A 17919-nucleotide genomic window follows, 5' to 3' on the forward strand; every position below is an offset into this window, starting at 1 on the left:
CAAATGAAGACTGTTACCACTCGACCTACTGAGGAATAAAATGTAAATGTAAGTGGATCAACTTTACTATCCCAACACTGGGAAATCCATACGGCCACACAGAACAGAGGAATACGAAAACAGAATGTTTTGAGGTGTATGAGGAGCGTCGCTAATAGTTATGAACCATCCCAAATTCCTTCAAGTCATCCACTCCCTACACACACACACACACACACGTAGCTCACGTGCTCTCCCTCTCTCTTGCATACTTTCTCTCTCTCTCTCTCCATCTCTCTCTTGCATCAGAAATGCCTTAGAAATAGTATTATTTAAAAGAAGGAAACATTGAAATGTATTAGACAAAACCTCGGAGGACAAGTAGGCCAACTAATTTCCCATGCATCAGCTGACTTGGACTTAACATGCCAGAGGAGCAGTGGAACAAGGTCATTTGGTCTGAACTGCCTGCCGCTGTGGCCAGGAACACCAGTCAGCCTCACTAGTGGCAATATGGAGGTTAAGCTCCATATCTGCTCTAAATATTCCAGGAATGCCTTTTCATGTACTTGCCATGTGATGGGGAAAGAGGGACAACAATGCATTTGAATCTTTTCAATAATTCTCGACTAAGTTTTGTAACAACACCCTTTTTTCTGTGGAGCTGATGGTGATATTTTCTCAGCGATGAACACTTGCCCTGCGGTGCACGTGTGCAATAATAAAACCGCCAGTGACATCTGGGCTGCTGACTGAATTAGACCGAACACTACTTTGAGAGGTGTTTCAGTTTAACTTTTTCCACCTGAACACATGGCACATTATCCAACAAGCCTACAGCAGGGGATGAACCCTCAACCACCTTTTCTCCCTAATTCAAAGTGACAGGTTTTGGAAAGCATAGCCAAACACGGACCAATCCACACAGTCAGGAAGGGGCAAAAAAACAAGCAAAACACCAACGTCACTTGCTACATTTATTTACATTTAGTAATTTAGCTGAACTTAATTTACAAGTTCTGTACAACAAGTCAGCAGGAAGGGTACAACTCTGGCAGTACGTAACATTGTTCGTCAAACAGTGTTGGGTGCTACAGTCTTGAGTGCATAGTAGTACAGATTAGCATAGTAGGTAGTAATATAGGCACAGTAATAATAATACTAATAATAATAACTTTATTTGTATAGCATCTTTCATACAGGGGATTGCAGTTCAAAGTGCTTTACATTAGTAAGAAATAAGACATACAATCAGTGTAAAACAAGCAGCAAGAGCAAAGCATAAAGTGGGATCAAATAATGCAGATATACCTCACGTTCCAATAGGCTTCTTGAATTTCTGTAATCTGTTACAAAACGTGATAAAGGTCATAGTTCACTATGAATTGAAAATGGGGGACCCTGATGTAAACAAGACAAACGTCTTTCTCTGGTCTGCATCCCCTTAACATTACATTTACATTTAGTCATTTAGCTGACGCTTTTATCCAAAGCGCATTTAGCTGACGCTTTTATCCAAAGCGACTTACAAGTTCTGTACGACAAGTCATCAGGAAGGGTACAACTCTATCAGCTGAGTAACAATGTCCATCAAAGTGTGTGTATTGAGCCGTACTGTATTGTACCCATTCTGCAATCTGTTAAATAAAGTTTTCATTCATTCATTCATTCATAGTATGTACCCAGCGGATAGTGGGGCGTAGAAATAAAAGTAAAAATAAGTAAATTACTGTTTAACAGTTCAAAGTCATCTTTACCTTCTGTTTGGTATCCAGTAGATTACTTAGTAATCAAATCAAATTTATTTGTAAGGCCCGACAACACACGTTATTGTCCCCATGGGCCGTACACGTCTTCTTTAAACAAGTCAAGAAGAAACATAACAATAAGTCAAGAACAGAACAAGAACACCATAAGGTCCAACAAATTTAAAATAAATGCAAATAAATGAAAGAATGCAAGCACTCCCAGACATACCCAACGCGAAGGTAAGGAAAAACTCACTAAAACCTAACAATAGGGGAAAATGCTCCACAGGCAGTGTGGAGGAGAGAAACCTTAGAAGGGCCATTCAAGGGGGGGGGGGGGTAGCAAAGTGCATGATAGTAAAGGACAGTACAAAGGTTACTAAAGTGTGTTTTTAGTCAATGGCGGAAAATTGGATGTGTCACTATTACAGTGTATAGTGCATTTTATAGAGTGTGATGAGTGCTACGACGGACACCAGTGCACCAGGACAGTGCTGTCAATGTTATCAGACTCGTCTCTAAGCTAACATAGTCACTAGATGAGTCAGTGGTTGCGGTGCGTCATCCCCAGCCCCTCCCTGGCTGGCAACAGTCCTCCCAGAGGGATCTACAAACTCTCCCTGGGAGGGCTTCCCGCTAGCCTTTCACTTTGGCTACCCACCCACTTCCTGCACAAGATTGAGCAAATCTACTGTGGGCTCTGACTGGTTGAGCGAAGGCAAACAGGCAGGCAACAAGCACTTTTACAAGACTGGAAACTTGGGTGTGGCTTTGTTACTAATCATCATTCATGGTGTATTGCTATCACTACTATTGCTAATTATGTAGGGCAGGGCTCCCCCCCCCCCCCCCCACACACACCTACACACACACACACACCAGGACCATGATGTGAGAGAGTAATTGAAAATGCCTATCCCTATTCCCTACTAATCCTTTCACAATTTTCTATGTAACATGACTCTTTTTATTGTATATGCCAAGATGGTGAAAGTAATGTAGGTTTCCAAAGGTGGAAGCTTTTCATGGGAATTAACGGGAATATGAGACTCTATTAGGGGGGGGGTGTAACATCATCTCAAGAGCCGTACAGTACTGACGAAGCTGCTGAGGAAGGCTAGCTCCGTAGTGGGAGTCAAACTGGTTAATCTGGAGGTTGTTTGCGTAGGGGAGGACAAGAATGAAGCTGGATGCTATCCTGGAGAACCCTTCCCACCCCCTCTACGAGGAGCTAGCTATGATGAGGAGCGTGTTCAGCCATATACTCATTCCCCCAACACACCACAAATTGCCTAGGTCAGTCCTTTGTGCCAGTAGCCATCAAGCTCCACAACTATGGGCAAGGACTGACTTGGATAACTGCTGGAGAACTGGAGAACTGATAGACCTTTAACCTCTTGAGCATCACCCCCAAAACGGGGCCATTTTTGTTTTTGTTTTTGAGGACTGCATTTTCTTTGCAAAGCTTAGCTTTATACTTTATACTTATAGCACATGCATGAGCCTGGTCTCTTTTTAAAGGTAACATTCTGAAGTTACTAAAGCAAAAAAGGATAATCACTTTTAGTGCTAATGAAATAGAGTAACAGAGGTTTGAACTTGAGTTGAACTTGATCTTGTGTACTCACATTTCTCTTTAGTGGTTGCCAGATTCCTGTTTTTAAGTTCCAGCATAGAGGTATGAGCTGGAAAACACTGCAGTTCCATAGCCTGATTTTATATAAATCCGTTCAGAAATTAGTGCTTGAAAAAGGTTTTAGTAAAGTGAAAATCCAAAATGGCTATCCACCTCCATGCGTTCTGAAGATTCAGTCACAACTAATTTTCGCTCGTCAACTTTCACCTACTTCCCCTACTAGCACCCCCCGCGTGGGGTATCGTTGGAAGCGGACATTCGTTGGCTATAACACTGACCAATCGTTTTCGCCATCAGCTGTGATTGGTCAGTTCTCGAGCGTATACAGTCAGATGTGGTCATTTGATGCGCGGCCTGTAAAAAGACGCTCGCCTGACATATCATCATGTAACTCGAGAACGGAGGCATGGAATTGGTCGAGTGAGGTGGCGTTCGAAAGGCGGTAAATTCAAGTTTCGAATGGTATATTACATGATCGGCGAAAAATGCAGCCTGAGCCGGTAGACGCTCGCAAAGTGCCGCGACGTGCGTGCGTCCCGCGTACGGGCATGACGGCCCGTACACGGGCCCATGCACGCTAAGTGGTTAGGATAGACTTAGGATAGTCTGTATATTATACCAGGGTGGGCTGTACATATGCACAGTGATATTATTGATAGAGTAAGAGTATACATGTCTCATCTGTTCAGAGATCCAGTGTATATATATTTTTTATTTAGCTTACTATATTTTTGTACTCTTATATTTTATTCTTATTATCCTGCCTGTACCTCTCCTCTCTACTACTACTATGACACCTGGATTTCCCCATGGGGATTAATAAAGATGCTCAAAGTGATTTGGATTGACTTTACAACTGCAAAAAAAAGGTCCAAAAACATACAAATAGAGTTATGGTTATTCAGTGCAAAGGATGAATTTACATATGAATGGAGGTGACAGTGGGTCACAGCAGCAGTTAAAAAGTGTCTTTAGTGATTCATAGTTCGGGGGGGAATGGTGACAGTGTGTTCACAGCAGTAATCAGGTCAGAGTGTCTGCCAAGGTGTGTGTGTGTGTGTGGGGGGGGGACTAGGTGGAGGTGCTGGCATTCATGAGCCTGATGGCCTGTGGGTAGAAACTGTTTGTCAGTCTCGTAGTTCTGTCCAAGTTCAAGTTCAAGTTCTTTAATAGTTGTCATACAGAAGTACAGAATACTTTCATACAAAATGCTTCTTACTGTTACGCTCCAGAGACTGTGCTAGACAAGATAGTATCAAATAACATAATAACATAATATAGCATGAATTTAGAAGAAGAAAAGGAAGAAAATGAGGTCACAGTGTTCGGTATAGACATATGTACAATGTTCTGAGTTACCATATAATATACAATACACAATACTATGCAGTGTACTAATGTACAGTACTATCTAGTGCAAAGCAGAAATGGGATGAGGTACAATTTTAGGTACAATTTACAGTAAGGTGTACGAGTTGTAGTGCAATCCTTCATCCATAAATATAAAGTGTGGGGAGTGGGTGCTACAGTGTGTTTGTTTAAAGTGGGTGTGTGCTATAAGTGTGTGGAGTGGGTGCTACAGTGTGTTTGTTTAAAGTGAGTGTGTGCGTGTGGATGTGTGTGCTATGTGCGTTTGGTGGTTGTTGTTGTGTAGTGTTCATTCATTGTTCGTTTAGCAGCCTGATGGCCTGGGGATAGAAGCTTCTTCTGAGTCTTTCTGTGCTCGCCTTGAGACTCCTGTATCGCTTGCCTGACCGCAGCAGTTCAAAGAGGCAGTTGTTCGGGTGACTGGAGTCTTTAATGATTCTCTTAGCCTTGCCCTTGCAACGCTTGTAGTAAATGTTCTGGAGGGTGGGGAGCCCCCCTCCAATTGTGCGTTCGGCTGAACGTGTCACTCTTTGTAGTCTGCTTTGGTCTTGTGCAGTGCTATTCCCAAACCAGGAGGTGATGTTGCCGGTCAAGATGCTCTCTATTGTACATGAGTAGAAGTTCTTAAGGATCTTCTGACTGACTTGGAACTTCCTTAGGCGCCTGAGGAAGTAGAGGCGTTGTCGTGCCTTCTTCACAACACTGTTAATGTGTGTGGTCCATGTCAAGTCCTCGGATATGTAGGCTCCGAGGTACTTAAAGCTGTTGACTCTCTCAACCGGTGCCCCGTCGATGCTGAGGGGGCTGTAGTCCTTGACCCCCGACCTCCTGAAGTCCACAATCATCTCCTTTGTTTTGCTGACGTTCAGGGAGAGGCTGTTTTCCTGGCACCATCCCGCCAGGACCTTGACCTCTTCCAGGTAGGCCCTCTCGTCGTTGGCAGAGATCAGGCCCACCACCACTGTGTCGTCAGCAAATTTGACGATTGTATTGCTACTCCGCTGAGCCACACAGTCGTGTGTGTACAGGGAGTAGAGGAGGGGACTCAGAACACAGCCCTGGGGGGCCCCTATGTTGAGGGTGATGGATGAGGAGGTGCAGTTGCCTGCTCTCACCACCTGGGGTCTGCCAGTCAGGAAGTCCAAGACCCACTGGCAGAGGTCATAGCCCAAGCCCAGGTCCCTGAGCTTGGCTATGAGTATGGAGGGGACTATGGTATTGAATGCCGAGCTGTAGTCGATGAATAGCATTCTCACATAGTTCCCCTGCCTCTTGTCCAGGTGTGATGCTGCTGTGTGCAGCACATGGGATATGGCGTCCTCCGTGGACCTGTTGGGGCGGTATGCAAATTGCAGGGGGTCCATGTTGATGGGGAGGGAGGAGCAGATGTAGCCCTTTACTAGCTTCTCAAAGCACTTCATGGCTATGGAGGTGAGAGCTACAGGGCGGTAGTCGTTGAGGCAAGCAGGCTTGGATTTTTTGGGTACAGGGATAATAGTGGACTTCTTCAGGCAGGTGGGGATGACAGCCTGTTCTAAGGACAGGTTAAATATGTCAGTGAATACTGGGGCCAGTTGGTCGGCACAGACTTTTAGGACGCGGCCGGGGATGCCGTCTGGACCTGCTGCCTTCCTGATATTCACTTTTTTAAAGGTCCGCCTCACCTCATGCTCTGTTACCCTGAACACTGCGCCTCCATCAGCAGCCGACCCCCCCCCCCCCCATTGCCGAGGCTTGTGAGCTGGTGTTGTTATTACCAGCATCAAACCTCGCATAGAAGGTATTGAGGTCATTTGCTAAGGAGATGTCACTGTTCAGTTTGAGGGAGGCGCCTTTGTAGTCTGTCATCGTTTTGAGCCCCTGCCACATAGCTCTAGAGTCAGCTTGTTCAAACTGGAGTTCAATTTTATCCCTGTAGCGTCGTTTGGCCTCTGACACTGTCCTCCTTACGTTGTATCGCGCCACCTTGTGGTCATTCATGTTGCCTGCCTCTAGGCCGTCGTTGTATGCTTTGGTGCGCTCTCTCAGAGCTTCACGGACGGATTTGTCTACCCAGGGTTTTTGATTTGGGTAAACTTTCATTTTGGTAGTGGGGATTGTTTCTTTCACCCTAGTACAAACATAGTCCAGCACTGTCTCTGTGTAGACATTAATGTTATCTGTGTCGCGGAACACATTCCAGTCTGTGTGGTGAAACACTGACCGGATCGTCTCCTCTGACGTCACATCCCATTTCTGCACCTCTCGCGAGACTACGGGAGTACTTTTAATTCTCTGTCTGTACTTTGGTGAAAGAAAGATGGACGCGTGATCTGACTTACCAAAGCCACTATCAGAATGAGCCTTGTAGCCACCTTTAAATTGCGTGTAACAGTGATCTAGGATGTTACCGCCTCTGGTGTTGCAAGTCACATGCTGATAGAAGTCAGGCAATACCTTTCTCAGATTGGCGCTATTGAAATCTCCCAGAACTAAAATGGCGGCGTTAACATTCGCCACTTGGATTCTATTTACCTCGTCGTGTAGTCTGGAGAGCGCAACCTTGTTGCTGGCTTGCGGTGGAATATACACTCCGACCAGGACGATCGCCGTTAACTCCCTCGGGAGGAAGAAAGGACGACACTTGATGGTTATATATTCCAGTTCTGGGGAGCAGTGGTTGGATAATTCCTTCACGTTAGTTGGATCGCTCCAATTTTTGTCTTTCAGACTCCTATATCGCCTGCCTGATGGCAGGAGGTTGAAGAGTCTGTGTTGGGGGTGTGTACTTAATTATGTTATGTGCTCTCCTGGTGGCCCTGGTAGAGTAAATGTCCTGTAGTGAGGGGAAGGCTGCTCCAGAGATGTACTGAGCAGTTTTAATCACTCGCTGGAGTGTCTTCCTCTCCTTAGCAGTGCAGTTTCCATACCGTGATTGAGCTGGTAAGGACACTCTCAACCGTACTTCTATAGAAGTTGCTGAGAATTTTGGGTGGCCACATAAAGCCGGTGACCTCACCTGGACAGTTGTTATTGTTGTTGTTAGGCCTCTGTCCCGTGCACTGGTCTCCTCCCGACAGCTGGTCTCTGTGATGCCGCCTCTTCAGTTGCAGCTGCTGCAGCCAGTACATCATGGCCTCCTGGTTGGCTGCCTGACACACAGAGGAACGGTTGACAGAAAGAATGCTGATGTTACACAGTAGGAGGGCAGCGTATACACAACTCACAGGTATTGCAAGAAGACAAAGTTTGGAGTTTGGGGGTGGGAGCATGGAGTTCGCTGGTTTCCTCGTGGTGGCGAGGTCACCGGGACCGAGGGAGATGGGGCGGCCCGCGGGGTGGCACTTCCGTCGCCGTGCATGGCGGTATGAGGGCTGTTTGTGGTTTCCTTTGGTCATGACGTGCTTTATCAGCGGGTGTGTCTTGGATGGGGATGTGGTGGGGATTGATGTGTGGGGTGTTTGGGGGACTGGCTGTTCCGGGGGGGTTCACATGCTTTTGAGCAACACTGTACTTATTGTATTTATTTTACAAGTACAGTGTTGCTCACATGATTTCGAGCAACACTGTACTTACTGTGGACCCCAGTAATAGTAGCCTATGCCTGTGGCAATGGCTAATGGGGATCGGAATAAACTAAACTAAACTTATTGTACTTATTTTATGCCTATTCTTAGGTCTGCATTTTCTACATTGCACTACTTTTATTGTATTTTATACCTATTCTTATGTCTGCACTTGCATTGCTTTTATTCTGTCAAGTGTCAACTGTATGCTAATTTTATGCCTATGTTTATTGTATGCTATTTGCTGTGACACACTTTGAGCTGCAATCCATGTATGAAAGGTGCTATATAAATAAAGTTATTATTATTATTATTATTATTATTATTATTATTATTATTATTATTATTATTATTATTATTATTATTATTATTATTATTATTATTATTATTATTATTATTATTATGTAGCTGGTAGACATATCAGGTAGGAGCTTGGAGCTGTGTAGTGTGTGCAGCTTAATAATACAGGAGTTAGCTTAATAAGTAGTGGTGGATGGGATACTGTGAAAAGGGAGATATGAGCCATTTGTAAAGAAATGCCACGTTCAAAGCTCAGAGGACTTATTGGTCACTTACTGCATTGTTCTGGAAATTATGAAATCAATAAACATCCGAGTCGCACCGCTTACAACCACTTCCCATTCAGCTCCTCTATAGCCGGATGCAAGTCTTTCTTGACAGCAAGGTTCTGTTTGGCTTCTTCTTATTGAACGGAACAGATTTGGTCTCAATATGGCTCTTACAGCTGTGTAAACCAAGACACAGAGACAAAAGGAGACTTGTGTTTCAAACTCATCCAACGCCTATAGCACTCTCCTCTTCAACTCCGGAACACTTGGAATGATAATGTTTCCGACGGTTAGCAGGGTGATCTATTCTGGAAAAAACCCTGACGAGATGGTGTGAGAGTGTATTGACGTTTGTGAAGCTGCACTATCCAAGCACACGCTCACACACTCACACTCTGCACACACACTCACTCTACACACACTCACACTTAGGCCATGTCCACACTAAAACGATTTTGGTCGTTTTAGGCTAAGTATTTGATCGTTGCATCGTTCTGCCACATGGAACTGCGTTCTGGCAGCCTGAAGACGGTACTTTTTGATACTAGCTTAGGCCATGTCCTCACTAAAACGATTTGTCGTTTTAGGCTACTGTAAGTATTTGATCGTTTGCATCGTTCTGCCACACGGAACTGCGTTCTGGCAGCCTGAAGACGGTACTTTTTGATACTAGTTCTTATACTTGTTTCTCACTTATTTGTGTGACAACCTGCCCACCACTATTATATATTAGAAAATCTCATCACAAATTCTGAAAACCTGAATTCTGTACCTGAATGACACAGAAACATATCAACTTCTTGTGCTCAACATACAACTTCCTTTCCACTGTTTGATTGATTGTGCTTGAATAGCACAGTAGCATCGACCAGAGAGATGGGGGGGGGGGGGGGGGGGGGGGGGGGGGAAATTCAGCTCAACTTGGAGGACAATACTTGGCTGAATACCAAACACTTCACTGTAACTTTTCTTTTCTTTTTCTTTCTCTAGAATACAGACAAAGCTTTGAGTTTATAGTGAATTCCCATAGACATGCCAGGTACTGCTGGGACATGCTGGGATTTAGTTTTGTGTTGTCATGTATTTATGTTATATGTTGTGTACTTGAATGTATGTCGCTCTCCTGCTCCCTGCCCATTATCCATTGTTCCTCCTTGCACAAGACTATATATCAATTTTTTTTTAATACAATTCTGGTATGATGAATACTTCTAAAGGTTTAAATGTTATCCACCTGAATATAAGGAGTCTGTACCCCAAAATGTATCTACTTAAGAGCTTGGCTTGTCTACAATAATCCCAGTGTAATTACTGTGTCTGAGACATGGTTGCATAGTGCAATCTCTGACAATGAGGTTGAACTTGACAACTATGTTCTGTACAGAGCTGATAGGGGTACTAGAGGTGGAGGAGTGGCTACATATGTCAAATCAAACCTGACATCTGAGCTCCTTAGGCCAAGGGTAAACCCTATAAACTTTGAGTGTCTTTTTATTAAAATTTCTTTTCATGAAAATAAACAGTTGACCATAGGAAATATTTATAGACCTCCTGATTCTCCCTCTGAATCTACAAATGATATATTATCCACCATTAACTCTTTAGATCGTCCAAATGAAATTATTATCTTGGGTGACTTTAACATCAACTGGCTAGATCGATTATCTAGTAATGCTCGAAACCTATTTGGCAGTGTCAACTTAACTCAACTCATTAGTGAGCCTACTAGAGTTGATACTAGATCCAAGTCCCTGCTAGATTGGATTCTCGTCTCACACCCGGACAGAATTTCAAACTCTGGTGTGTTACCGGATAGTTTCAGCGACCATTCTATCATCTTCTGCATTTGGAAGATAAAGTTACCACGTCTACCACCAAAATTTATCAGGATAAGACAATGTAGGAATTTGAATATTGAGCACTTTATTCAAGATATAACATCTATAAATTGGGACAGGTTTAAATTAATTCCATTTGTTGAAGATGCATGGAATTTCTTCTACACCGAGGTTACTAATGTTATTGACCATCATGCTCCCTGGAAGACGCTCAAAGTCAAGGGTAGACACTTGCGCTGGATTAATAGTGAATTTATAAATCTGTATAAACAAAGAGATAAGGCTTGGGAAAAGCATCGTCTGACAAAGGATTCTGCCGACTTCATTGCATATAAACAAATACGGAACTTATGTACAACTAAAACAAGAAATGCTAAATCCAACTATTTCAAAGATTGTTTAAGCAATGATTTTAGCAATCCAAAACAGTTTTGGAAGAGAATCAACAGTATTACTAAGAAGTCATCTATAAATCCCACTCATATTAGAATTAATAATGAAGTTGTCAATGATCCCTCCTCAATTGCACTTGCCTTTAATCAGCACTTTAATTCTGTCTGCAGACTCAAATTTAATGACCCCTCATATTCCGATGTGCCTCTTAATAATACCAGATGCAACAGCTATTTTTCCTTTAGAAGTATCCGTCCGCTTGATGTTCAGAAGGTCATTGATGAATTAAGATTGGGTACTAGCTGTGGTTCAGATGGTATGGAGATCAAATTCATCAAACTTGCATCTCATGCATTATCATATCCTTTGTCTGATTTATTTAATTTATCTTTAACAACTAATGAAACTCCATTAAGCTGGAAATGTGCAAAAGTCATTCCATTGCATAAAGGTGGTGATCCTTCTGATCTCAATAATTATAGACCAATTTCAATTATTAATAGTATAGCAAAAGTCTTTGAAAAACTAATTTTTAATCAATTATCCCATTATGTTAATGAATCTCATATTTTATCACCATGCCAATCTGGTTTCAGGCCATACTACTCCACAACTACAGCCCTTCTGAAGTTGACCAATGATGTTCACTCAGCAATGGACAATAACATGGTTACTGGTGCAATATTTATAGATCTCACAAAGGCTTTTGATTTGGTTGATCATTATCTTCTTCATGACAAACTGTGTGCTATTGGTGTCTCTAATAATTCTTTACTTTGGTTCAATTCATATCTCCACCATAGACGCCAGTGTGTATCATATCAGGGTAAACAGTCTGATTTTTTTATTATGGATAAGGGTGTTCCTCAAGGTTCATCTTTAGGACCATTATTATTTTCTATATTTGTTAATGATCTCACCCTGATACCATCTGACTGTCTTACTCAATTGTATGCTGACGATACAGTGATTTATTCCTCTAAGTCTGATATTCAACAAATTCAGTACTCTTTACAGACTCATTTTGATGCTGTCCAGAAATGGCTAGCTATTAACAAACTTTTATTAAATAAGAAGAAGTCCTATAGTATGCTGTTTGGTACTAGATCAAATCTGGTGCAAATATCAAATCAGTTGTCGATTAAGTTTTTAGATGATGCTCCTCTTGATAATGTCGTTGAATATAAGTACCTGGGTCTTTGGCTTGATTCTCAACTCACCTTCAAGTCACATATTGATGCTGTGATGAAGAAAACAAATTGTAGCCTGAGAATATTGTATCGTTCTATTAACTGTTTTTCTCTTCAGGTTAGGAAAATAATCATTATACAGCTGGTACTTCCAATAATGGATTACGCAGACATAGTCTATCAAAACACCACACTAACAAATCTCCGTCCTTTAAATGTTACTTATAATAGTGTTTGCAGATTTGTATTGAGGTGTCCTTATAGAACCCATCACTGTCTTATGTTTGAGTCGTTAAACTGGCTTTCTCCCCAATTCAGAAGACATTTTCATTGGTTGCTTTTTGTTTACAAATGTATTTACTTTAATTATCCCCCCTATCTAAAGCAGTTCAACTTATAATTTAAGACACACGGATCTTCCTTTCTTTAGTATACCTCGAACCATCAAAGCTATCGGTCGACTTGCCTTTAAATATAAAGCACCAGCTGATTGGAACAAACTGCCTAGTTCACTCAGATCTCTTACTTCTTACCGGTTATTTAAGATATCTTTGTTCACTCATCTACAGACTACTTGCACCTGTTATTGATTTACTGTGTTAGGGCTTACATGTCGTTTACAGATCAAATTATAATTTTGTATGTGTTTTATAAGGGAACATATATATATTGGTGATCCTCTTGGGAGGAATCAGTGTGGATTGTGGGGGTGAGCTTGGGAGAGCGTCTGTCAGTGTATAAGTGCATTTGTTGTCCTGTTTTTTGTTTTGTTATGTATTGTATTGTATGTTTTGTAATTGTATCCTATGTTAAGGACCCCCTCGAAAACGAGATAGCATATCTCAAGGGGTTTATCCTTCCAATAAATTTCAAATACTTTCAAATAACTTGTATTGATGTCCTCCAAATGTATCTGAATGCACCCTTCTCCCGAGTCATCTCACCCATATCCCGGCTCGAGCAGCTCAAAGGCCCCTGGACTGTGAAACCCACCTTGAGGACGTAGGTGCGTTCGGGGGTCTGGACGTGGAAGGTGCCGTTCTCTCCCTTCAGGGGGTAGGTGAACGTGGCGCTGCACAGCTCCACCCGGCCCAGCGGGGTCACGTCCTGTGGCGTGCGGTAGTAGAACAGCTGGCTCTTCCTCTCCTCGTAGGTGAACCACCGCTGCTTCCAAGCCTTAAGTGGACCCCCCTGCTTGTGCAGGTAGCCGCAGAGCTTGGGGCTGGGAGAAGAGGTCGGGGGCGAGGGGTGGGTCTGTTGGCAGTAGGTCTCAATGGTGATGGGCGGAGCGAGTGGGGTCAGGTCACTCGCTTGGCAGTGCATCGGGGAAGCGAGGGAGTCCTCTCCAGTCTGGCGGTCCTCCTCCTCGGGAGTGGCTCGGCCCGGGTCCTCTTTGCTCCCGTCGTCCGGTTCAGTCACAGGAACCTGGCCCTCCGCGCTGTGGCGATCGGCGTCAGGGGTGGAAAGCGCAGAGTCCCCCTCCTCGCCGTGGTGGTCCTGTGTGGGTTGGCCCATGTTGTTTGTGTGCACAGCGGCTGCCTCACAGCTCTCCGCTGTTGTGATACAATCAGCTCCGTCATCCGCTGGGCTAACCGCCTCTGCCTGGGGAGGAAGTGAGCGAGACAAGGCAGCGCTGGGATTTCCTCCTGGGCTCCCTCCCTCCATCACACTAGAAGAGAGTATGAACAGAGAGAGAGAGAGAGAGAGAGAGAGAGAGAGAGAGAGAGAGAGAGAGAGAGAGAGAGAGAGAGAGAGAGAGAGAGAGAGAGAGAGAGAGAGAGAGAGAGAGAGAGAGAGAGAGAGAGAGAGAGAGAGAGAGAGAACAATGACTAAGGGGGTGAGGTGATCAAACTATATTTACTTACTTGGAGACATGACATAGGAAGCGAGGGCTTGGCAAAGGGACAAGCATGGCTACATCTCATGCTATTCTTTAGTCAGACTTTAACCATTAACATGTTCAACTCTATCATTAGATTTTTTTTTTTTCATTACTCTGTGATCCTTCATTGCGTTCTGAAAAATAAAAACGCTTGAATTCAATAGTTCCACTTGAACTATACTGAATCAGGTGCTTATTAAAGTGTTATTGTTAATGTTGACATTAACAAGGTAATAAAAAAAGTCAACCAACGAACTAGATTCTTGTACCGGATCTCCTCTCTGGTAAACAAGAATACCCTGAAGACTCTGGCAGGAGCACTCATTCAAGGGTACTACGACTATGCTTGCATGGTACCAATTAAAGCACCTAAAAGGCGCTAAAAACAAGATTACAAACATCACAAAACAAACTGGTCAGACTTCTACTTGACCTTACTCCTAGAACCCACCTCATCCCTGCCCACTTTGACAACCTAGGATGGCTTAGAGTAGACGACAGAGTAGTACAGCAACTTGCAATGGGCCTGGTCTACAAGATACACTATACGACTAAGATACCCATGTGTACATGTCAAAATACTTCCCAAAGGTCAGTGAATACCACGACCACAACACCAGAGGGAGTTCCACAAATCATGTTAAACCCAGATTCGGCTCAAACAAGGGACTAAACACGTTTCACAATTATGCCACATCAATGTGGAACTCCCTACCCACAGCTGTAAAGGAATGTGAATCCCTACCCACATTCAAAACCGCTCTTAAAGAGCACCTACGGGAGACTGCCATTCGAAACTGGCCACCATAAATGTCCAAACCCCCCATCCCCCACCCCCTCCTAATAGTCAGCCTCCTCCCCACCGTATGTATATATTCTCTCCCCACCGTATGTATATTTCTCTCCCCACCGTATGTATATTTCTCTCCCACCCACCCACCCCCTCCTAATGTACAGTCTCCTCCCCACCGTATGTATATATTCTCTCCCCACCGTATGTATATTTCTCTCCCACCCACCCACCCCCTCCTATGTACAGTCTCCTCCCCATATTCTCTCCCCACCGTATGTATATTTCTCTCCCACCCACCCCCTCCTAATGTACAGTCCCCTCCCCATCATATGTATATACTCTGTCAGGATCTATGGGTAACAGTACTGTATATTTGCATATCGTATATGTCACAAATGTAACAGTACTATATACCTGTATCATGTCATGTATGTCCCTATGCCATAAATGTCATGATGTCATATATGTCACTATGAATTGAACATGGGGGACCCTGATGTAGACAAACGTCTTTCTCTGGTCTGCATCCCCTTAACAATTGTATGTATTAATTTGAGCCGTACTGTATTGTACCCATTCTGCAATCTGTTAAATAAAGTTTTCATTAATTAATTCATTCATTCATTCATTAATTCATGGTGGATCCTTTGATCCATCCAAAGTGTCTTACAATACATGAGTACATTTTGTCTTGGGTAGCGGTAGTCTATGTGGGAATCAAACCCCTAACCCTGGCAGCTAGTGCCTTGCTCTACCCATTAGACTACAGGACCACTCAAATAGACGTTGAGTGTTCAACAACAGTATTAATGCCCATCAAAACACATTGTTATTTGAATTGACTATTAATGGGGTGAGACATTACATTTAAGAATAGCACCACCTTTTCCCCAACTGTTATCAAGAGATCATTACTATATGTTTCTGAATATTTATTTCAGAAAAGGTTTAGGTATACTTTTTATTTGATAAAGCATTAGGTATGGTTTTGTTATTAATGTCCTCCTGTTTATCATAGGAATAACATATTGGCCCCTGTAAATATCCTAACCCAACCCCCTCCAATGTACAGTCATTTACCTAGTATGGTTGTCAATAGTTCAATGTACAATTTTGTTTGTTTGTACAGTGTCTCCCCCCCCCCCCCTCAATGTACAGTTTTACTTGTTTATACAGTGTGCCCCCCCCCCCCCCCCCCAACCACCTCCAATGTAAATTACCCAGTATGGTTGTCAATATCCCAATGTACCCAACCCCCCCCACCCAACCTCCTCCAATGTACAGTTTCTACGTCAAATGTATATACTCCCTTTTCTTGACTCCTTCTGTATCACAAACAGTACTGTATTTGCAAATCTGGTATGTCATAAATGTATAGATGTAGCAGTACTGACTATCTGTCTGTATGTCATGTATGTCATATATGTCCTGATGAATTGAAAATGGGGGACCCTGATGTAAACAAGACGAAAGTCTTTCTCTGGTCTGCATCCCCTTAACAATTGTGTGTATTGAGCTGTACTGTATTGTACCCATTCTGCAATCTGTTAATAAAGTTTTCAATCAATCAATCAATCGATCTTGAATAACAACCCCATGCTCTAAACATAAATGAGTATAAACACCACAATAATAAATATAGCAAAAGCTACTTACAATAACAATGGCCCCAAAACGTCTGAAGACAAAATGTGCACTTCCTTGTCCCAAAGGCTCTCTTGATCCAGAGAGGTTCATGAAGCAGAACTCTCAACTGAACAGACCCACTCGTCTAGAACGTTAACTCAACGACGAGCGCCGCTGTCTTGATATTTTCATAAACGTATCGAAAGCATTATAATAATGCCAGTGTTATGGGAGTGCTGAGCGCTGCTGTGTGGGGGGCGTGTTCCTAACATACCTTTATGCGCAAGTGAGCGGTGATTGACAGGTCAGACACCGCTGGCTCCATCCAGGTGTGTCATTCTATTTTCTAATGGCTCTTTCGCTTCCACCAAAATGTTAATGAAATGACCAGATAAATCAAGACCGCACAGTTGCGACGCTTTCCGTGACTCAGCCAGTTTCAACCTATTTTATATTTTAGTTTACCTCGTCCAGTGGGCTTCACGGTGTGTTTTCTGCAGAAGTTGTTCTCAGCACTAGGCGTGCCACGCCATGTCTCTTCCGTGCCGGTAGAGGGAGACATCGTTCTTATGAACCTCTTTGTCTGGCCCTGAGTTCATAGGTCAACACTTGTGTCAGCCACACATGTGTGTTGTTGTGTTGTGATGCTGTTGCTGTACTCTGCTGCTCTACCCAGACACTGGAAAGGATCATCACAATTCCAGATATTTCTCTTCAGAGGTACGTGTTATGGCTTTATTATCTGATGTTTATCTGGAAGTTATCGTATTTAATTTCGTTTGGTTTAAAATGGTGGGGAAACGTCACGTTATAAACCATATGATAATGTTAACTGATTGCATTCATGGGTTGTTAGCTAACAGTTCGCTTAATGGCATAACCTAAACGTTATTGCTTGTGTTTTAGCTAGCGATGACGTTAGCGTTTGAGACATTAATTATGTTTTCTAACCCCATAATCGAGACAACTGTGACTGTCCAATGTTGACAAGTTGTATGGCGTACAACTGTGTAAGCGGCCATCCAAATTGTTAATAGGAGCACTGTTATCTGATTGATGGATTGATCATCAGGACATACATGACATACAGATAGACAGTACTGCTACATCTATACATTTATGACATACCAGATTTGCAAATACAGTACTGTTTGTGATACAAAAATAGTCCAGAAAAGGGAGTATACATTTGACCTAAAAACTGTACATTGGAGGAGGTTGGGTGGGGTTGGGTAGGAGGGGTTGGGGGGGAAACACTGTACAACTGTACAAGCAAGACTGTACATTGGAATATTGACAACCATACTAGGTAATTTACTGTACATTGGAGGGGGTTGGGGGGGGGGGACACT

At 43.1% G+C, this 17919-nt stretch overlaps 2 protein-coding genes across 3 annotated transcripts in view; one reads left to right on the forward strand and one right to left on the reverse strand.

Moving 5' to 3' along the window:
* The window catches only part of tbc1d2 (TBC1 domain family, member 2), a 66806-nt gene extending 49878 nt beyond the window's left edge, over window positions 1-16928 (reverse strand). Inside the window, exons 1-3 of one of the 2 annotated variants that reach the window (XM_084332419.1) lie at window positions 16842-16928; window positions 13260-13935; window positions 7730-7862 (exon numbers count right to left, since the gene is read on the reverse strand). In XM_084332419.1, the coding sequence (XP_084188545.1) occupies window positions 7730-7862; window positions 13260-13931 (805 nt within the window). In that variant the 5' untranslated portion in view covers window positions 13932-13935; window positions 16842-16928. Of the gene's footprint in view, window positions 1-7729; window positions 7863-13259; window positions 13936-16597; window positions 16771-16841 lie in introns of those variants that run through there. The other variant, XM_084332418.1, reaches the window with a different exon arrangement.
* Window position 16929: 1 nt separating this feature from the next.
* The window catches only part of elp1 (elongator acetyltransferase complex subunit 1), a 43611-nt gene continuing 42621 nt past the window's right edge, over window positions 16930-17919 (forward strand). Inside the window, exon 1 of the mRNA XM_084332417.1 lies at window positions 16930-17287. The gene's annotated coding sequence lies outside the window, so the exon portion shown is untranslated. The remainder of the gene's footprint in view (window positions 17288-17919) is intronic.

This window comes from Notolepis coatsorum (genome assembly GCF_963971535.1).
Source record: "Notolepis coatsorum genome assembly, chromosome: 16".
Taxonomy (NCBI): domain Eukaryota; kingdom Metazoa; phylum Chordata; class Actinopteri; order Aulopiformes; family Paralepididae; genus Notolepis; species Notolepis coatsorum.